This window comes from Stenella coeruleoalba (assembly GCF_951394435.1).
Source record: "Stenella coeruleoalba genome assembly, chromosome: 8".
In the NCBI taxonomy this organism is placed as follows: domain Eukaryota; kingdom Metazoa; phylum Chordata; class Mammalia; order Artiodactyla; family Delphinidae; genus Stenella; species Stenella coeruleoalba.
This window is the reverse complement of record NC_137154.1, coordinates 107,733,158-107,754,161: the sequence shown is the minus strand read 5'-3', so window position 1 is coordinate 107,754,161 and position 21,004 is coordinate 107,733,158. Positions and strand designations below refer to the sequence as shown.

At 50.8% G+C, this 21,004-nt stretch overlaps 2 protein-coding genes across 2 annotated transcripts in view; one reads left to right on the top strand and one right to left on the bottom strand.

The window, feature by feature from the left end:
- Positions 1-5,221, top strand: part of NCAPD3 (non-SMC condensin II complex subunit D3) — a 57,885-nt gene extending 52,664 nt beyond the window's left edge. Inside the window, exons 30-34 of the mRNA XM_079928607.1 lie at positions 223-377; positions 521-648; positions 1,697-1,774; positions 4,455-4,644; positions 4,731-5,221. Of these exons, the coding sequence (XP_079784733.1) occupies positions 223-377; positions 521-648; positions 1,697-1,774; positions 4,455-4,644; positions 4,731-4,836 (657 nt within the window). The 3' untranslated portion in view covers positions 4,837-5,221. The remainder of the gene's footprint in view (positions 1-222; positions 378-520; positions 649-1,696; positions 1,775-4,454; positions 4,645-4,730) is intronic.
- Positions 5,222-6,108: 887 nt separating this feature from the next.
- Positions 6,109-21,004, bottom strand: part of JAM3 (junctional adhesion molecule 3) — a 60,352-nt gene continuing 45,456 nt past the window's right edge. Inside the window, exons 2-9 of the mRNA XM_079928612.1 lie at positions 14,812-14,877; positions 14,217-14,330; positions 10,968-11,120; positions 10,346-10,548; positions 9,724-9,823; positions 8,769-8,898; positions 8,633-8,687; positions 6,109-8,360 (exon numbers count right to left, since the gene is read on the bottom strand). Of these exons, the coding sequence (XP_079784738.1) occupies positions 8,325-8,360; positions 8,633-8,687; positions 8,769-8,898; positions 9,724-9,823; positions 10,346-10,548; positions 10,968-11,120; positions 14,217-14,330; positions 14,812-14,877 (857 nt within the window). The 3' untranslated portion in view covers positions 6,109-8,324. The remainder of the gene's footprint in view (positions 8,361-8,632; positions 8,688-8,768; positions 8,899-9,723; positions 9,824-10,345; positions 10,549-10,967; positions 11,121-14,216; positions 14,331-14,811; positions 14,878-21,004) is intronic.

The following is a 21,004-nucleotide window of genomic DNA, read 5'->3' as shown; positions in this document are numbered from 1 at the left end:
GGACCCTGCTGAGGGTCCTTGCTCTTTGATGGCAGAGAACCTGGTCTCCCCCACAGCCCCCTTGGGGTGAGCTTCTCTCCCAGAATCCCTGAAAGCCCTGTGAGTGCCGTGCCAGGCAGCTGCCGGGGGCGGGGGTCTGAGACGGAACTGCTCAGAGGGTGTAAACATTTCTTGACGTTAAGTGTTGGAAGATACATAGTCTTAATTTCTCTTCTGCGACAGGTTGTTCCAAGTTTGGAAATGCCAGCTCCTGCCGGCCGAGAAAATGGCACCGTGGGCACCGCCGCCAGCCAGGCGTCCACATCCAGGCCCCATGCTGCCCACGCACCTCTGTCCCTGGACACTGGGCCACTGAAGAGGCTGGTGCCCAAAGCCAGGTGTGCAGGGCCGAGTCACCACGTCCCCAGAGGCACCTCCCAGGTCACCCTGAGCATTGTTCGCATGTTGGCGCAGATTGGGTCTGAGGGAGGATGAGGGCGCGTCTCGCCTCTGTGCTTCACTGGTGTCTTTGCGACAACAGGCCCATGTCGCCGAGCACCATCGCCATCCTGAATTCCGTCAAGAAGGCCGTGGAGTCGAGCGGCCGGAGCGTGGGGCTGCCACCCTTCACCATGTGTCCCGAGGGCCCAGGCGAGCCCACTGAGCGCGGTGAGTCCACTGGGTGGCTCCAGGGCTCTCGGAGACCCGGGCCCCCTTCTCCTTCCCCATCAAAGCATTTCTGTTTGTTGTCTTTAAACAAGGGACTTTGGGGACTTGGGGTCACAGGGAGTAAAACAATCCTGTTTATGATGGAAGATCTGGAGAATGGGGTGATGTGGAGACCCAGCCATAGCGGTGAGGTGTGTGTGTGGTTTTGTGTATGCAGTTGTGGTGGAGGCTGCGTGGCTTTGTAACTGTCGTGCACACAACCCCACGACCACAGCAACACGGGGAGGGCTTCCCGTCACCCTTCTGCCGTGCCTTGGCAGCCATGACGTGTTGCTCGCCTGCCCATTCCTGGAAATGTAGGTTTTCTCAACGTTTTGAAACAAATCACATCACAAAGAACATCCTGGAACATACAGTCTTGTATGTGTGTGATCTTTAGGATTAACCCCCCTGAACGTCTTAACCTTTTGATGGTCAAACTGTCGTCTCCAGTTCCCCTCAGTGACATCCCTGCCGTGGCCCATGAGAGCCCAGGTCCTACAGAGAAACACTGGTTTCATAATTTTCCACTTTCTCTGCTGAGCTTTTTTTTTTCTTTTTTTTCTTTTGCGGTACGCGGGCCTCTCACTGCTGTGGCCTCTCCCGTTGCGGAGCACAGGCTCTGGACGCACAGGCTCAGCGGCCATGGCTCACGGGCCGAGCCGCTCCGCAGCATGTGGGATCTTCCCGGACTGGGGCACGAACCTGTGTCCCCTGCATCGGCAGGCGGACTCTCAACCACTGCGCCACCAGGGAAGCCCTCTGCTGAGCTTTATAGACCCAAAATTTTCATTTTCATTTCCACTTGTTTGAATCCCAGTGAGAAAAGGCCATTGTTTCTCGTGTTTGTCATTTATTTGTATCTTTCTGAATTACCTCTTTAAAAGAATACTTTATTTGGGACAATAAGTGTGTTGTGTAGTTTGCAAGTGTTTTTTCTCATTGGAATGTTTTGTCTCTGGGGCTGTTTGGGTTTTCGGGGAGGTAACGCTCTCCCATTTCATCCCAGTGTCCTCGCAGGGCTTGGAGCAGGAGTCCAGCGGAGCTCTTGACCTCATAACTAAACGGGCGATCAGCACCCCTGACCGTAAGTGGTTCGCGGGGACGAGCCGTTCTGACTCTGCGGCAGGTACCGCGTGTGCGGGGGTCGCAGCAGAGCTGCTTCAGCCACGTCGCGGGGCATCAGGTCAGACTGGGCACAGCTGACCGCCGACCTCTTCCAGGTGCTTTTACACCTGGTGACTCCTCAGGTGGCCAACACCTCAGGTGGCCAACACCTCAGGCCACCCGCTTCAGGGGCCAGGCCTCAGCGCTCGCGGCACCGCGCGTCACTGCGGGCTGCCTGAGTGGGCTGAGGCCTCCCCTGCCGGCCGTGAGGAGAGCCTGTGTCCTCTCTCTCCCACTGGGAGGTTTTTCTAATGTCCCGTGCTTTCCTTCTATTTGAAAATAGAGGTGAGTTAGAAGTGTGTTTATTTCTATCACTCGTTTTATATGTAGCCTATTATCTCAAAACCCATAAAAACCATTGAGAAAATTACTGCAGTATGAAGAAACTCTGCCTGTCCAGAGTCTGTAGTATGTTTGCAAGGCCCCGCCTGGCGTGGCCCATGGGCCTCTGCCCATCTCCCGCCACCTGCCCCTGGCTCTGCACCCCAGTGTGGGCAGTCCTCCCAAGGGTGCAGGAGCCCCGCTCTCCTGGCGTCCGCGTCCTGGGGCCCCTCCCCCAGCCATCACCCCTTCACTTCCAGAAGAAGCCCTGTTTGACCCTCAGAGTGGATGAGGTGCCCCTGGCACCACACTTGCAAGTCCTTCACCGTCCGTCTGGCTTTGGTTTGTAACTGTTTGCTCTCCACCATGTCTGGGGGTGCTGTCCGGGCCTGGACGGCGAGGGCTGCGAGCCGGCGGGACGAGAGGTCAGGTGGTGGCCGAGCTGGGCAAGGACTTGGGTGCTTCTCTCCGGCCCCACTGCTTTCTCGGCACTGGTCCTAGGCATTATTACAGGAGGAGCGGAACACGCCGTTCCCCGTGGTGTCGAGGCCTCAGGGCATTGGGCCATCGTGCAGTCGTGCTCCATCAGCAGGCACTTACTGGGCACCTGCTGTGTTCTTGCGCCTTGCCTGGTGGTTCTGTTACCTGTGAGCTCTTAGAATACTTAACGGGTTAGAGATGATTTTCATCCGTCGTCCTGTGAAGGGAGATTAATGGATGAACAGAACTCCTACCCCACCCCTCCCCAGATGATGCCTGAATCGTGACAGCTTTTGTCATGAAGAGCAGGGGTAATTGGGGTCTAATGTTATATATGTAAAAAGTCACCCTTTTTCAAGCAGAAGAGTGCGGTGTATGCTCTGTGCTCCTGTCCTGGCGGTTTGGTGCCAGATGCTGTGGGAGGGAGTGCATTTCCCGTCCTCTGCTTGTCCCCCAGTCCCTGCTCTGTCCTGGCCGCACGTGCCCCTCACAGGAGGCCCGGCTGCTGCCACTCGGATTTGCACTGGAAGTGAGACTACTTCTCGAGTCTCTTGAATGTAACATTCCTGGGGCTCTCTCCTCACACTGAACCAGAAAGAAATGCTGGAAGGTTGCCTCCTAGCTCTCCCTCCTCTAAGAATTACCAGATAACTTAAGAAGCCCACGTTCTGCATTCTCTGGTTTATGTACCGGTTCTGTCACCACTTCTCAGGTGGGGTGACCATGGGGAAGTGGTCTCGGCTGCACTCGGTGTGGACATGGCATTTCTGCTGAGTGGAAATGAGGGATTTTCAGAGCCAGATTTTAACTGAAAATGGGGGGAGGCGGCGGGCAGCAAGTCCCTCTTAGGCTGTAAGTCAGTGGCGAAGGTGCTGCTGCCTGGACGTGCCAGGATATGCGGGGAGGGGGCTCAGAGCCCCCAGGGGCCCAGGGTCTGGACAGCAGCGGTGGAAACATACCCTGCTGCTGCCTGTTAAGGGGGCGCGAGAGGCTCCTGGGCCCACGGCACCAGGGATGCACTGACGCTAGCCAGCCACAGCGCAGGGGATGCCCAGAGCCTGGCCGTCCTGATGCGTGCGGTGACAGTGTGCCTACCAGGTGCGGGGTGGGGGCGTCTCAGGGGCAGTGGGGGCCGGGCCCCCTGAGCACGGAGCCACCGGGGTGCACACGCGGATCTGGGCAGATTTGCCTCTGGGGATGGGGGGACCCAGGTAGTAAACGACAGTCGTGGTTCAGTGTTTTCAGCACTTACCTTGTACCGAGTACTGTGTTAAGGACTTAACACAAGTGATCTCATTCAAACCTGGCAGTTCTTCTCAGGGAGGTGCATGTGTTTCCCCTTTAGAGATTAAGAAACTCGAGGTTCCCAGAGTAGCTCACACAACCGGTGGGACACAGAGCCCAAGTCTGACCAAGGTGGGAGGGGAGGTGGCAGGCGAGGGGACATCCGGGGTAGCAGCAGGGCTGCAGTGACCAGAGGGAGGGAGGGAGCAGGGCAGCATCTTCAGGGGACTCTGGAGCAGTGACAGGAAGAGCAGGGGGCTCTGCAGGGGGATCTGAGCTGCGGGTGGGGCCTCAGGCACGACAAGTGGCTGTTGAGAAGCCAAGGCTGTACGCGCCGGTGCTCGGAGGGCCGTCAGGCCAGCGGTCTGGTCCTGCAGGGTGGCCCGATGATGGAGGCCGGGCTTGGGCACCGCGTGGGCCTGGGTGGACCCATAGCAAGACCCGCATCTGACCTTGCTCAGTTTCTCTCCCTGAAGGCCTTCGCTAACCCTCCACTGACTCTCCCCTCCACCCAGGGACCATCCAGAATGTCACGTTTGGAGCGGGACTCAGCTACATCAGCTCACCCCGGACACCCTTTCCTGTCAGAGGCCACTCCCCCCCGGCCAGGTCCACGAGCCGTGCCGGCACTCCAGGAAGTCTGGGGGTGTCAGAGGCCCCGGGCCACGGGGACAACGTTCTTTGTCTGTCGCTGCCCGACATGCCGTAAGTTCCCTGGCCCCCGCCCAGAGGTGTTCCCGTTGGGAGGCGGGGGGCTGTCCCACCCCAGGTGACACGCCTATTCCCCCCAGGCCCCCGCAGCCCCCGCAGTGGAACGTGACATCTCCCGCCAGAGGAAAGGACAGCGCAGCCCCCAGGAGGTCACGCCGCAAGGCCCCCCTGAAAACAGCCAACTGACCACTGTGCCCCTGGCCCCAGACGCTTCCACTGTGAGCAAAGGGCTCGCCTGTGAGTCCAGCGCCGCCCAGCTTTTCACCTGTGTGGTTGGTCAACCTTTTCAGTTTCTCCTTATGAAATGCCTGGTTAAAAAGTGTAAAATACTAGAGAAATGCCTTAAGCATTTAATACTGTAACTTTACTCCAGATGGAAGGAGGCTGCCAGAGGGCGGCTTCCCACTCTGCTTCTCCAGGGACCCTTGCTGGGCTGGAGGTCCTGCTCTTGCAGAAAGGCCTCCTTCCCTGGCTTCTCCCCACCGTGGTTTGTGACCCTCTTTTCCCGACTTCTGCCAACCTGTGTCATGTGCTAATTGTGTGCAATAAACCGAAGAGATTTGTGAATTTAAAAAAACTTTGAAGATATCCAGTCCCTTCTCATAAGCGCTGTTCTGGTCCTTAAAGAACACGGTCCTGAGCTTTCTCTTCTATAGTCAAGCTTCTGGTAGCTGGTTTCAGTTCCTTATACTAAGTACATAGTTTCCCGTATCTGATATCAAAATCTTGATTGTAATATTTTTTCTATTCTTATTTATAAATTGCAGACTTTTAAAGCTTTTTCAAATGCATAAAAGTATGAGTACAGCCTTCGAGTATTTTTAGCGCAGGGCTTTAATTGGTACTTAATTGACATAAAGTGTTTAAGAACCCAAATCTTCCCCATTAGGGAAAAAGGACTCAATCTGTCTTTAACGTCCAGGTCCTCTGCCCCTGCCTCTGTCTTTTTCCTCACAGCAGACATCTTAGCATAGACTACAAGTCTCTGCTTAAGAAAACCCTCTGTGTTCCTTACCCGGAGCAACAGCAGCGCTGATGACATGCGCGTAGTCCGCTAAGGGCTGTTCCCGCAGGAGAGTGGCCTTAGGTTCCTCTGTTGGCGCCATCAGGTAACCTTAAAACCCTTGTATGTGCGTGTTTTGTCCAAGAATGACCAGAAAGAAATTTGGTTGGTTCACGTCTTAATCCCAGTTCTACAGAAGTAAAAGCACAGGGTTGCTGTTTGCGTGTCCTGCACGTGACGGGGTGGTTGGATGAGAGGGTGGATGTCGTCATGACCCCCCAGGTCCCGTGTGTGTTGACACGCATGCACGGAGTCAGTCACAGGGCTGCCCCTAAGCGAATACCCTCACCTCCGTCCAGCACTTCAAACCTAGGGCCATGCCTGACACGACACAGGAAGGAGAGAAATGAAGAGACCGAGCTGCTTTTTTTTTAGAAGCTTTTATAAATGAGGTTTAAGAAATACCAACTCACAGGTGTGTTAGTAGCACAGGTCTGTGGCACTGTGTACAGCTGCAGCCACACCAAGGCCCCAGCAGCCCATGTGGCCTCGCGTCTCCAGCAACGTTTACATCTTAAAATCACTCGATGCTCCTTTTCTGTCTGCGTTTTTACAGTGACGGGCAGCAGCAGCCTCCCAGACCCCACACTCACTCCTCTCTCCTCCGTCAGAGCCAGAGCCAGGTCACATGGCACCATGAAGGAGGTTTTAGGGTACAAGAAGACTACCCCATCACTATGACAACCGAGGAGGAGGCTGGAGCTGCCCCCACAGGTGGAAGGGCCCTACCCTTCTCCACCCAGAGGAGCTGAGGATGAAGGGACAGTCTTAGGTCTGTCTGCGCTCTCAAGACACAGATGGAAGAAGTCAGGCACCCTAGCATGACGAGGCGCTGCCCTCTGCTGCTGCCAGTACTCCATGACAGCGTTCACACGACTCAGAAAAGAAAGGGCAATGCAAGTCTCGAGTATTCAAGTAAGACACTGAAAGTTTCATCCCAAGATGACTATGTTCTTCTACATAAAAACCATCCTGTAACACAGAGTCGGAGGCATCCTTCTGAGAAGCTCCTTGGTCCCAAGGGCTTCACGCTGAGTTAACACAGCAGTGTGTCTGAGGCTAAGAACAAAGGGTGCTGTTCCTGACGCCCCCACAAAGCAGGCAGCATGTGGGGCACGATCAGGAAGTTGCCTTTGACTCAGGCACACACTTTGCCCATCGTCAGTCAGACCGTCGCCGGCCGCCCTTCCTGCTGTTCTTCAGAGGCTGGCCTCGCGACCCTGCACAACAGCTTCCTGTGCGGCGAGACAGAACCTGCGCTGTCTTTATGGCAGAGAGGGACAGTGGGGTTCATTGTCTTTAACAGATTTGATTTCAAAACTGCCTTTGGCCCTGGACCGTCGTATGAACTACACAAGTAAGTAAAATGAATTTAAAAGCCAGACAGCAGGGCTGCTGTTTCCTGAGCCATCTTCAGCCAAAAACCTCTGTCCCAGGGAAGCCAGGCTGGGGTGCCACACCGAGGACCCCGCCCTTGCCGCCGTCCTGGGTTGACCCACGTGGTACGTGAACGGCACCTTAGGTAGGGCTGATCCACGCACGGCCAGCGTCGGGGCGTCGGACAAGGGTGGGCGGGCTGGCCTGGAGTCAGGAGCCAATGCTACTCCGAGCAGGTATGCGGCCCCACCCCGGGCACCAACCAGCACGGTCTGCACACTGCGTCTGTGGGTCTGGGGCAGAGGTGGTCTGAGGAGCCCAAGGAAGAGGCAGCTTGAAGCCAACCCGAGAGCCCTTCATGTCTCTTCTGGAGAGACGCAAACAGACCAAGACAGTACTCAACTGGAATTTTCTTAAAGGTTTCCTAAGCACAAGGAACACTGAGTGGTGTGTCCAATTGAACAGGAGTAGCTTGGGCTCCTGCCTTAAGTTGAACTTTTAAAAAAAGAGGTTATTTAACATTGTATGACAACTTATTTACAGTTTAAATAGAAATTTTCAATAATCAAAATACATCTTTAGCAAAAATTTAGAATGTAAAATTTTATAAAATACCCATAGAAAAGCAGAACATAGTATCAGTACCATTTCAGATTTAGCATAAGATGAAGGTCTTCCTTCAACACTGGGACCCGCCATGGATGAGCAGGGTTCCTACAGGTAAGAAGATTCCCTCCTTCTAACAAGCAATTTACCTTCCTGATTTGGACTGTTGTTATAAAATGCTGACCCAAAAAGATTCCCCAAGATGGACACTAGGACAGTGACAGCAAAGCCTCAGGATGAAGTGGCCTGACCACTTGGCCACCGTGAAGCCAGGTCACTGCAGCTGAGGCTCATGCCTTGCCCCCCTCTGCCAGCCCTTGGATACTGATGCCGATGCCACCTGCCACGGAGCAGATCACCGTGCCTCCCGGGCCCTTGGCGCCCGCCCTGAGGCCACCCAGACCCCGATGGGGTCGGTCACCTTTTGGCCTTGTGACTGTGCCCATCTTGAGGAAAACTCTTTTATTCGTGTGGCTTGTTAAAAAGTAAGAAAGGAGTAGCGGTCAACTTTGGCCAAAACAAAAAGCTTTCGTGCGCGTGTCCAGCCCCGTCTGGCTCCCCTCGCAGGGCTGCTCCCAGCAGGGTCCCCCGTGGAGGTATCCACGTGTGCGTGCGGCCGTGCTGCCGTCTAGATCACGAACGAGGACTTGTGTCTGAAGTCGCCCTGCAAGGCCAACACCGGCTTAGAGGGCAGCCCGCGGCCACGCAGGGCCCAGCGTGCGGTGGGAAGGGAGCCTGACACCGCTTCCCCACAGCGTGCTCTGAGGAGAGGCCGCGAGGCCTGTGGACTGAGTGCCCCGCGAGCACACAGCCAGGGGAAGGGCTGAGGGCTCGCGCTTCGGATGTGACTCAGAAATCTCTTTTAAGGACCTGCTTGGTTCTCAGGGGAATGTCATCTTCCCTGCTCGGGACACTGCAGCCTCTAGGCTGCCTTACCTCATCGTCCGTCCTGATGTAGTTAACTCCATCCGGCTTCCCTGGGTTCTTGTAGCTGTAACAGAGGGGAGCCGAGTGACCACCAGTGGACCACAGAAATGCCCACTGGAGCTTTGTGCAGGTAGGACAGGCTCACCTTTCCCCGTTCTGCTTATTGTTGATGAAGTAGCCACGTCTGTAGGCACAGCAGATGCCCACTGTGATCAGGGCCAGTACAGTCAGGACAACCAGGACTCCCCCAATAATCCCGCCGATGTTGAGGTCATCTGGAGAAGAGAAGGGGTCAGAAGACACGGCCTGCCGCCCCTGCCCCTCCCGGCCCGGAACACCTCCGCCCACAGGCCATGACACCCACCCGCTGTGCCAAAGCCATGTGGCACTGCCTGCGGGGCATAACAATCCTCTGGGGACATTATTACTGGACAACATGGTTATACTACAAAGACAGCTAGGAGCCAGAGTCCTAAGGAAGAAAAAATTCTCCCTTGTCTAGTACAGCATTCTTGAATGTGAGTGCACTGTTATTTAAAAATAAGTCTTTGAAATTTTGATTTCATAACGTCAGTTCCCAAGCTCTATCCATAGAGAGTCCAGAGGTCTGGGGCAAAGCCCAGGAATCTTCCTCCTGCCGAGAGCAGCTTCCCAAATCTGACAGCAGCCAGAAGAGTCGCCTGGAGGCTGACTCCACAGGTGAGGGGAGCCCTGAAGTCTAACCCCGTCCTGCCCTCAACCCCCCCTTAGAGCCAACACCCCCAGAGAAAGAAGCACCTGAACAGGGCAGAAATTACTGGGGCTAAACCCTGGGTTTCAGCTTACTGCTACTGCACAACGGTTAAACTTGATACATTTTTGGAGAACCTTGTATCTCGATAATTCTATCAGTTACCAAAGAAATGGAGTTCATGGAACGTCGCTAAGAGTTACAAGATGAGGAGGACCAGCGTGTCAGTCCTCCAGCTGCTCCTTGGTGCGTCCTCGCCTCCTCCCACCGGACCCGGGCAGAGCCCATGTGCCCGCACGGGGGGGGGGGGGGTGTCACAGCTGAGGGGCACCCGCCGGTCTGCAGGGCAAGGCTCGGCAGAGACACTCACACACTTCCATGTCCTGCTCCTCGCAGCGGGCTGAGCCCGCATCGTTGGAGGCGATGCAGTAGTACTGGCCCGAGTCCTCCTTGTGGATGGCGCTGAACACCTGTTTGGGGACTGGGAGTGAATGGGGACCCGACAACAGGGCTTGGTGCACAGTGAGCCCCCTCCATGCCAGGGGCACCAGAGCCGGCAGCAGCCGGGCTTCACGCGCCCGCGACTCCAACCCACTGCCTCCTCCCTCCCCACCACGGGGTCGTCCACGAACATCTGTGTGTCTCTAGAAGGACTTTTTAAAAGTCGTGCCCACGACACCACGACCATGCTGAACGCAGCCAGCAGTTCCTCAACATCAGACGTGTGGCCAGGGAGCAAGTCCCAGCTGCCTCCCGACTCTGTCCCGAGGACAGCACCGGCCAGGCCACCTACGCCCTCCTCAGTCACTGTCCCCCCCTTGGCTCTGCCCCCTTTCCCTGGCCCCCTTACAACTTTTCTGTCTATAAAGGGAGGGCAGGGTCCCCGATGTGCGGGGCTCAAAGCTGCTGTCTCGTAAAGTTTACTGTCTCTTAATAACTGCTCTTCCCACGACACAGATGTGCGCACCCGCCCCCCTTCTGAGAGACCTTACCAGGGTGCCCGTGTCAGGGTTGAAGAGGAAAGAGGAGTTTCGGAACCGGGGGTTGGCCCTGGAATCTGTGGGCAGTGGCACGTCGTTGCGGTACCAGCTGTAATGCGGCCGGGGGTAGCCCTCGCCCTCCTGGCAGGTCAGCGTGGCTGCCTTGCCCACAGGCACAGCCCTTGGCACCCTGCACACTGGGGGCACCGGCTTCACTGCAGGAGAAGCACAGCAGGGGTTACGGTCAGCAACAGGGCCCTGTTCTTACCACAGCCCACAATGAACCTGCTCCAAAAACGAGTCAGCTAGCCGGGTTCCAGACGCTGCGTCGCAGGCAGGCCCGCTCCCCTGCGGCCCGCGCTGCCTGTGGTTGCCCCCGTAGGTGACCCCCCCAGCGTTCCCAGTGCCTCCACCCCCTCTAGCAGGTGGACAGAAGAGGCATAAGCTCCCCTTCTCTCCTCACCTCCAACCCAACGCAGGCAGCCTGAGCTTCCCCTGCCCCACCCTGCCCCGCCAAGCGCCACACCCTCGGGGACGTGACCGTAGAAGCAAAGGAAGGAAGGAAGCTGGTCTTCTCCCCACAGGCAGGCGCGTGAGCCAAGGGCAGGGGCCACCACCCCACGTGCACCCGCACCTTGCACAGTTAACTCGATGACAATCTCATCAATCTCCTTGCGGTCGTGCCGAGCAACCACCTCACAGCGGTAAAGGGCTGAGTCCGTCCGGGTCACATTCCAGATCTTCAGAGAAGTTTTCCCCAGCAGTTCTGCACGGCCGGCCAGGTCTCCTGTACAGAAGACAGGGCACTGAGGGGCTCTTTACAGACAGCTCTGCTGCTTGAGGAGGAGGTTCTGGGGCCATCTCTGGTGCCTCGGCAGGAAAACTGCAACTGGCTCGTCTCCGTTCCTGTGAGAATGCCGAGCACCAAGGGAGTGCCTGGGCTGTAAGAGGACTTGGCCATGTGTCTCTGTTGTTAAGGCAAGGGCCTCCTTTCCTTTTCATCATTCCCAGAAAGGGTTCCCAATTAAAAGAGAAAACAAGTCAAACAACATTAAAAGACAAACAGCATTCCACAAATGGTACTGGGACACCTGGGTACCCACATGCAAGAGAATGACGTGGACCCCTACCTCACACCACACACAACACAAACCTTGCTGCACAAGCTGAAACTGAAACCCTTAGGAAGAAACAGAGATGTGAATAACCATGACCTTGGATTAGACAGTGATCTCTTAGGTCACCAAAAGCACAAGCCCACACACACAAAGTTATATCAGCCTTCACGAGCCTTTCATAATAAATTAAGAACTTTTGTGCTTCCAAGGACAGAAGCAAGTAAGAAGACAATCTGCTGACTGGGAGAAAATCATATATCTGACAAAGGACTAGGATACAGAACGTATGAAAATTCGCAATTCAACAAATAAACAACCTAATTAAAAATGGACAAAGGATTTGAATAGACATTTCTCCAAAAAGATAGACAAATAGCCAATAAGCACGTGAAAAGATTCTCAACATCATTAGCTGTCAGGGAAATGCAAGTCAGAAGCACAACGAGATACCACTTCACACCCCCTAGGATGACTGGACTCAAAACAATGGATAATCTCAAGCGTTACTGAAGATGCGGGGAAACACACAGCCAAGGGAACGTAAAATCGTCCAGCCACTGTGGAAAAGAGCTTGGCGGTTTCTCAGAAAACTGAACATGTGATACCACATGACCCCACAATTGTGCTCCTACTAATTATCCCCAAGAAGTGAAAAATTACGTTTGCACCAAAACCTGTACAATGTTTATGAACATTACTGATAATAGCCCAAAATGGAAACAACCCAAATGTACAGCAGTTGATGAAATGCGGCATATCTATAATGGAATATTATTCATCGATATAAAGAAGAACAGGGACTTTCCTGGTGGTCCAGTGGTTAAGAATCCGCCTTCCAGTGCAGGGGACATGGGTTCAATCTCTGGTCAGGGAACTAAGATCCCACATGCCGTGGAGCAACTAAGCCTGTGCTCTCTAAAGCCCGTGCACCACAACTAAAGATCCCACATGCCGCAATGAATATCCCACGTGCTGCAACTAAGACCCGACAAGGCCAAATAAATATATATATATATTTTTTAAAAGAACAAAGTACAGACACTTGCTACAACATGGATGAACCTTGAAAACGATGCACTAAGTGAAAGAAGCCAGGACCGAATATTGTATGATTCCATTTATAGGAAGCATCCAGGACAGGCAAACCCACAAGGTGAATTAGTGGCTGCCAGGCTGGGGAAGAAGGGACACGGTTTCTTTTGGGGGCGGGGATGTGCTGGAATCTGCCAGTGACGGCCACACGTCTTTGCTGAATGTACTAACCACCAACTACATGCTTCAAAACAGTGAGTTTCATGCTATGTGAATTACTGTGTCTCAATTAAAACATTTTTAAAGCATAAAGGACACAGTAACTCTTTCAAAGAAGCACAAAGAACCCGGGCACTGACAAATAGGGAAAGAGTTAGAAAAGAAAATGACACAAAAATTAGAAACGAATTTACTAAACCTGCTAATTGGTGACAAGTCTAGGAAGGATTTACCACATGTGATGGAAACGGCAAAATGCTTTTGCTAAGAGAACGAACGTTTCTGACGGCATTTTCTAGCGGGAAGGTTCGTCATCCAGGCACCAGCAGGGGTCAGAGCGTCCACCGTGTGGGAAACAAGTAAACGCAAACCCACCAGGCGCTGGTGGCACAGCCCTGCCCTAGGCAAGGCCTCCCTCCAGGCCTCTATTTTGTGTGGCAGTTTCTGGGGCGGGGGGAGAAACAGAAAGTTGCTTAAGAACATTCCCGCTCGGTCAGGGCTTATCAAGAACAGCCTGATGAAGCTGCCAGAGAAAACCGATTTGCTTCCTGAGAATAGCATTGCCATCTCTTCGTAAACCAGAGGTGGGAGGATACTGGTGGGCAAACAGAACTGTTTTTAAGAGCCGATGACCCCCGATGATGTGGAGGACCTGAGGCAGAAAGGCCGTAATTTCAGGTTGATGCGCAAAGCCTCCACCCCTTCCCTGAAACCCCCACTGTCACATTCTCAGAGGGATCGGGGCTGCCCGCCTCTGCAGCTGCACTGACTCTTCCATCTGCCTGCTGTCCCCCGGGGTGGCCCCCTCCCGCCATCACAACCCCCCCGCCCCATCCACACTACCCTGACCCCCTCCTGGCCTCTGCAGAAGAATCCTGAACTGGGCCCTGCTCTCAGCTGTGCCCACCACCAGCCCCGTCTGCAAAGCAACCACCACCGTCTCTAAAGCATCAGTGGGACCACATCACGCCCCTCCTGAGGCCTTCCAAGCGCCATCCACCTTGTGTCCGCCCTCCCCTGCTGGGCCGAGAGCCAGCGGTCCCTCCGAGAAGCTCCCTGCGCTTCCACATCTTTCTGCCCCACATGCTCATGGCCCAGCGCCTCCCTGCAGCCCGTACCCTGCCCTCCCGCATGGTGCGCCCAGCACCCAGGTGTGTACAGTGGGTGCTGCTGTCCCCCTGCTGTTCCATACTGTCCTACTAATGAAGTCACTTATAAAGTCGTGGGTCACGATAGGGAGATGGCCTCGGAGAATGTTCACTCAGATACCTCAAAGCTACGGCTGCGTGTGGACTAAAATCCTAACTGATTACGTGGTATTTACTGAAGCAGGGTCACAGGTGCAGGGAGGTTCCATACACTATTCTCACTACTTTTGCATGTTGATTTTTCCATATATAAAACAAGACAGAACACCAATCCTGGCTACAGATGCAGGTCCAGTTAGAGCAAAGTCTTGGCCACAAGTGCATGCCTGGGCCTTCTGTACAAACGAGAGGACTACAGGATCATACCCTGAATTTTGTTGTCAAAAAACACATATGTGGTTTGTTCATCTTGGATTTTCTTCCACTCAATCCTGGGGTCATTTGTCTGTGAATCCGTAATGATACAAGATAGTTCCACACCTAATGAGCAAGGGAAGAAAGAGAACTGTCAGTGAATGTGGAACAATTTTAGGTTCACTTGTATACCCAGACCCTGCAAGCTACATGTATATTTAGGTCTGTCGTGTAGATTAAAAATCTAGCTAGCTCCAGGCTCCAAGAGACTTTAGTTTTAGCTAGAAAAACAATATAGATGATTAGCAGAGACTTTTATTAAAGAGAGCACACGTTCCCCCTAATACTCTTGCTTGTATATAAGAATGTTCTTGGTTCTGTAAACGCAAAGCCAGGCCAGGAATCAGGTTTCAGCCAACAGAAAGCCTGCAGAGTTGCCCGCAGGCTGCTGAAGCGGTGCTTCGCTCACACGTGCACGTCAGATGGCTGCTGGGGAGCCGGCCACCCCCAAGCCTCTTGGGCAGGACACATCCGTGTGTGTCTATCCTGCATCAGCTGCCAGATCACCAAGTGGTGCCCCTTTGCCTAAACCCTTCCTTGGACTTACTTTCAAATTCCTGTACCACTGGGTTTCGGTTGCTGGATTTGAGATTCACAGCCCCTATCAAGCAGCCTGAGGGAAAAAAGAAAAGTAAAATCAGAGACAACGCGACACTAAAAGAGCAGAGAACCCGCACTTGACATCAGACTTTCCCTTCATGGCGGCTTCAGTCACGAACCACAGAGGATGTCAAATGTCATGTTCCAAAACAAAGTCTCTTAGATACAGCAGGGTGACTGCTTTCTGAGTCTGACCTTCACTGGAAGGAACCCAGGAGAAAGAGAATTCTCAGAGTGCACTTTCCTTCTTAGTCCCAGAACAAAGCCCCTAGAACTTTCAAGACCTTCCTCTAAGAATGTACTTTTAAAAAAAGGATTGTAAGAGAGAGCTACAGAACAACAGACTGGACAACCCAGAAGAAATGGACAAATTCTTAGAATCATACAACTTTCTAAGACTGAATCATGAAGAAAGAAAATCTAAATAGATCACTAGTGAGGAGACTGAAACAGTAATCAAAAGCTCCCCCCAAACAAAAGTCCAGGACCAGTCAGCTTCACTGGTAAATCCTACCAAACATTCAAAGATTTGATACCTGTCCTTCTCAAACTATCCCCCAAAATTTAAGAGGACAGAACACTTCCTAACTCATTTTTCAAAGCCAACATTACCCTGATACCAAAACCAGACAAAGATAACACACAAAAAGAAAATTATCTCTGATGAACATAGATGCAAAAATTCTCAACAAAATATTAGCAAACTGAATACAACAATACATTAAAAAGATCATACACCATGAACAAGTGGGACTTATTCAACATCCACAAATCAATGAACATGATACACCACATTAACAAAATGAAGGATGAAAACCATATGAGCATCTCAGATGCAGAAAGAACATTTCACAAGGTTCAACACCTATTTATGACAAAACTCTCAAAAAAAATGGGTATAGAAGGAAGCTCAACATAATAAAGGCCACAAATGACAAACCCACAGCTAACATCACACTCTACAGCAAGGGTCCCCAACCTCCGGGCCGTGGACCAGTAGGCCTGTTAGGAACCAGGCCACATAGCATGAGGTAAACGGCGGGCAAGCGACCGAAGCTTCATCTTCCACTCCCTATCGCTCACGTTACCGCCTGACTGCCACTCACATTACTGCCTAAACCACCCCCCCACCCCCAGTCTGAGGAAAAACTGTCTTCCATGAAACCAGTCCCTGGTGCCAAAAAGGTTGGGGACCACTGCTCTACAGTGAAAAACTAAAAGCTTTCTTTTACAATTGGGAACAAGGTAAGGATGCCCACTCTCACCACTCCTATTCAACACAGGAAGTCCTAGCCAGAGCAATTAGCCATGAAAAGAAAATTAAAACATCCGGGGACTTCCCTGGTGGCCCAGTGGTTAAGAATCCGCCTGCCAATGCAGGGGAAACAGGTTTGATCCGTGGTCCGGGAAGATCCACATACCATGGAGCATCTAAGCCCATGCGCCACAACTACCAAGCCTGCGCTCTAGAGCCCACGAGTCACAACTACAGAGCCCACGCGCCGCAAGTGCTGGAGCCCACGTGCTCTAGGGCCTGTGCTCTGCAACAGGAGAAGCCACTGCGATGAGAAGCCCGAGCACCACAAAGAGTAGCCCCCACTCGCCGCAACTAGAGAAAGCCCGTGTGCAGCAACGAAGACCCAACACAGCCAAAAAATAAATTTAAAAAAAAAGAAAAAAAATTAGGGGCTTCCCTGGTGGCACAGTGGTTGAGAGTCCACCTGCCAATGCAGGGGACACGGGTTCGTGCCCCGGTCCGGGAAGATCCCACATGCCGCAGAGCGGCTGGGCCCGTGAGCCATGGCCGCTGAGCCTGCGTGTCCAGAGCCTGTGCTCCTCAACGGGAGAAGCCACGACAGTGAGAGGCCTGCGTACCGCAAAAAAAAAAAAAAAAAAAAAAAAAAGAAAAAAAATTAATAAAATAAATAAAAACATCCAAATTGGAAAGGAAGAAGTGAAATTATCACTATTTGTATATGACATGATTTTATATACAGAAAATCCTAAAGACTCCACCAAAAAACTATTAGATATAATAAATGAATTCAGTAAAGTTGAAGGGTACAAAATCAACATACAGAAATCTGTTCTATTTCTAAAAATTAACAACAAGCTAGCAGAAAGAGAAATTAAGAAAACAATCCCATTTACAACTGCAACAAAAAGAATAAAATAACCTAAGAATAAATTTGTCCAAAGAGGTGAAAGACCTGTACACAGAAAACTATAAGACATTGTTCAAAGAAACTGAAGAAGACACAAAGAAACGGAAAGACATTCTGTGCTCATGGACTGAAAGAATTAACACTGTTAAAATGTCCATATTACCTAAAGCAACCACAGATTCAATGCAATCCCTATCAACATCCCAAGGGCATTTTTATTTTTCACAGAAATAGAACAAAAAATTCTAAAATTCATATACAACCACAAAAGACTCTGAATAACCAAAGCAATCCTGAGAAAAAAAGAACAAAGCTGGAGATATCACACTCCCTGATTTCAAACTACATTATAAAGCTTTAGAACTCAAAACAGCATGATATTGGCAGAAAAACAGATATAGCTCAATGGAACAGAATTGAAAGTCCAGAAATAAACCCACACATATATGGACAATTAATTTATGACAAAGGAGCAAACAGCATACAATGGAGAAAGGATAGTCTTCAATTAATGGTGTTGGGAAAACTGCACAGCCACATGCAAAAAAAAAAATTGAAACTAGATGACTATCATATGCCATATACAAAAATCAACCCCAAAGGGATTAAAGATTGAATGTTAGCCATGAAACCATAAAACTCTAAAAGAAAACACAGGCAGTACACCTTTGACATCAGTCTTTGCAATATCTTTCTAGATATGCCTCCTCAGCAAGCGAAACAAAAGCAAAAATAAACAAATGGGACCACATCAAACTAAAAACCTTTTGCACAGCAAAGAAAACAACAAAATGAAAACACAAGCTACCAAATAGGAGAAGATATTTGCAAATCATATATCCAATAAGGCATTAATGCTCAAAATATATAAAGAACAATAAAAAAAAAAACCCCAATAACCTGATTAAAAAATGGGCAGAGGAACTGAACATACATTCTTGCAAAGAAGACATACAGATGGCCAACAGATGTGAAAAGATGTTCAACATCACTAATTATCAGGGAAACGCAAATCAAAACCACAATGAGATATCACATTATATCTGTCAGAATGGCTGTTATCAAAAAGGCAAGAAATAACAAGTGTTGGCAAGGATGTGGAGAAAAGGAAACCACGGTGTACATGGATAATGTAAATTGGTACAGCCACTGTGGAAAACAGTATGGAGATCCTCGAAAAACTAACACTAGGGAGCTTCCCTGGTGGCGCAGTGGTTGAGAGTCCGCCTGCCGATGCAGGGGACACGGGTTCGTGCCCCAGTCCGGGAAGATCCCACATGCCGCGGAGCGGCTGGGCCCGTGAACCATGGCCGCTGAGCCTGCACGTCCGGAGCCTGTGCTCCCAGAGAGGCCACAACAGTGAGAGGCCCGTGTACCGCAAAAAACAAACAAAAAACTAACACTAGAACTACCATATGACTGAGCAATTCCACTCCTGGGTATTTATCAGAAGAAAACAAAAACACTAATTATAAAAGATATATGCACCCCTATGTTCACTGCAGCATTATTTATAGTAGCCAAGATATGGAAGCAACCTAAGTGGCCATCAATGGAAAAATGGACAAAGATGTGGCATGTGTGTGTGTATATATGTGTGTGGGATGGAATATTACTCAGCCATAAAAAAGATGGAATCTTGCCATTTGCAAAAACATGGATGAACCTTGAGGATATTATGCTAAGTGAAATATCAGGTGAAGAAAGACAAATACCATATGATTTCACTCATACATGGAATATAAAAAAACAAACAAAATGACAAAATAAATGAACCAAACCTAACTATAACAAACATGTAGATACAGAGAACAGAGTAATGGTTACCAGAGGGGGTGGGGATGGGTAAAGGGGGTCAATATGGTGATGCGTAGAAAGTAAACTCTTGGTGGTAAGCTGCTGTAGTGGATACAGAAGTATAATGTTGTGCACAAGAAGCTTATATAATGTTATAAAATCAATGTTACCTCAATAAAAAAAATTTTTTTAAGAATTTTCTTTTCATCATCTCCCAGACCTACATGGGCCTTCTTGTCATTCCTCCCTCCTGCCTGGTACCTTCCCCTGCATGATGGCATGGACATTCTGGGTACAGTTACCAACCAGGTAAGAGACCACCTTGCTGGATTAGCTGTTTATCTAACCCGTGATTTCCATCCATTAAAAAGTTTGCACCAGTCTTTGGTAAAATAAGAAAAATAACAACATGGCGATTTTCATGAAGCTTAGCTGAATGAAGCTATCGATGAAATCAAAATATGCTATTTGCATGGTGATCTCTTTCAAAATTAGCACCTGACTATCCACGTGTTTAAACAACGCTGAAATCAGTTATCATGGTCTCAAAATGTCTTAGCTGATTTCTTGGAGACAAGATCAACTAGGTACATTGACCACCTACAAAATGTCATTCTTCAGCGACTTGGCCTCTAGGAGAATATGCCATCCCCAGAGAAGGCCTTCCTACGTTAACCCTCATTAAGGTCCCTGGACCTCAGCTTACCACACCAGGTAAGAAAATGTGAAGACTTGTACTCTGAGCTGCAGGTCACAACAATCCATTTTTTTAATTTTTAAATCTTATTTAATGGTTTGGCTACATGTATACATTCCAAGTATGTGTTTTGATGCTTTCTGTCTTATTTAGTAAGACTTCATTAATTACAGCAGAAGCCTTAAAGAATGTTAATAATAGGGATGAAAATCAGAAGTATAGGGGCTTCACTGGTGGCGCAGTGGTTGAGAATCTGCCTGCCAATGCAGGGGACACAGGTTCGAGCCCTGGCCTGGGAAGATCCCACATGCCGCGGAGCAACTAAGCCCGTGCGCCACAACTACTGAGCCTGCGCTCTAGAGCCCGTGCTGCACAACAAGAGAAGTCACAGCAATGAGAAGCCTGCGCACCACAACGAAGAGTAGCCCCCGCTCGCCGCAGCTAGAGAAAGCCCGCGCACAGCAACGAAGAGCCTAAATAAATAAATAAATAAATAAACTTTAAAATTAAAAAAAAAAGAAGAAGTATAATATACTTGAACTGTCATTAGTTGCTAAAACAGTCACTTCTACTTTAGATTTCAGATCCAGGACAAGTGGCGCCTGCTCTGTTTTGTTTTGTAACCACGTGCTACTCCTTTTGGAGAAACCCACCCACACTAACGCAGCCCTTTCCACTGCTCCTTCCATCCAGAAGCCCCCAGGGACCCACTAACAGAGAGGAACACGGGACGCTCTGAGTATCTACCAAGGCCACACAGGTTCCCTCTAGGGAAAATGACCTCAGTCCTTTCAGTGCGATCACTGTAATTTAGGTGATGAGACACCAAAACTGTGGTCCCAAATGACTATGACCAGGGATCAGCTTCCGACCCAAAGGCCATCTAAGGGGCCTTAGAGGTAAGTCACCAGAGCTTTGCCTGACTGGATAATGACAGGACAACCCAATCTGAGGCTTTCTCTTGAGAAGTATGAAGCTGAGAGAAATAAGAGAATAAACTAGAGAGTTTACAGTCACGAGAGAAACAGCTGAAGTAGAGCCTGAGGACGCAGAGCTGGCGACAGATGAGCCAGGGGACAAGAAGGGGACACTGAGGTTACTCTAGTGTCCACAAAGGTCAGATTGTCACGGGGGCCAACTCTTCACAATAAACCTCTTAGGGAAACCAAGACCACTTGTTTCTTATAACCTACAAGAAGCTAAGGTAACACAGCCCCAGATGATGGAGATAATCACCTCTTTTCTCCCCCTGCGTTGTGGCCAAGGTGAATGCACCCCAAGGCCTGACTCTCTCCTGCCCAACCACATGCGTAAGGGCAGAGCTAGACGAAGCGATGGCTCACAGCAGCCGGGCCCTGGCTCTGCCGCGGCCCCGTGCTGAGTCTCTCCTCAGCATTTCCTTCTGCTCCCAAGCTGTTCTTAAATGTAAAGACGGTTACGTTCCTTACTTTGCCCACATCCAACAGCCCAGGGTCCCACTT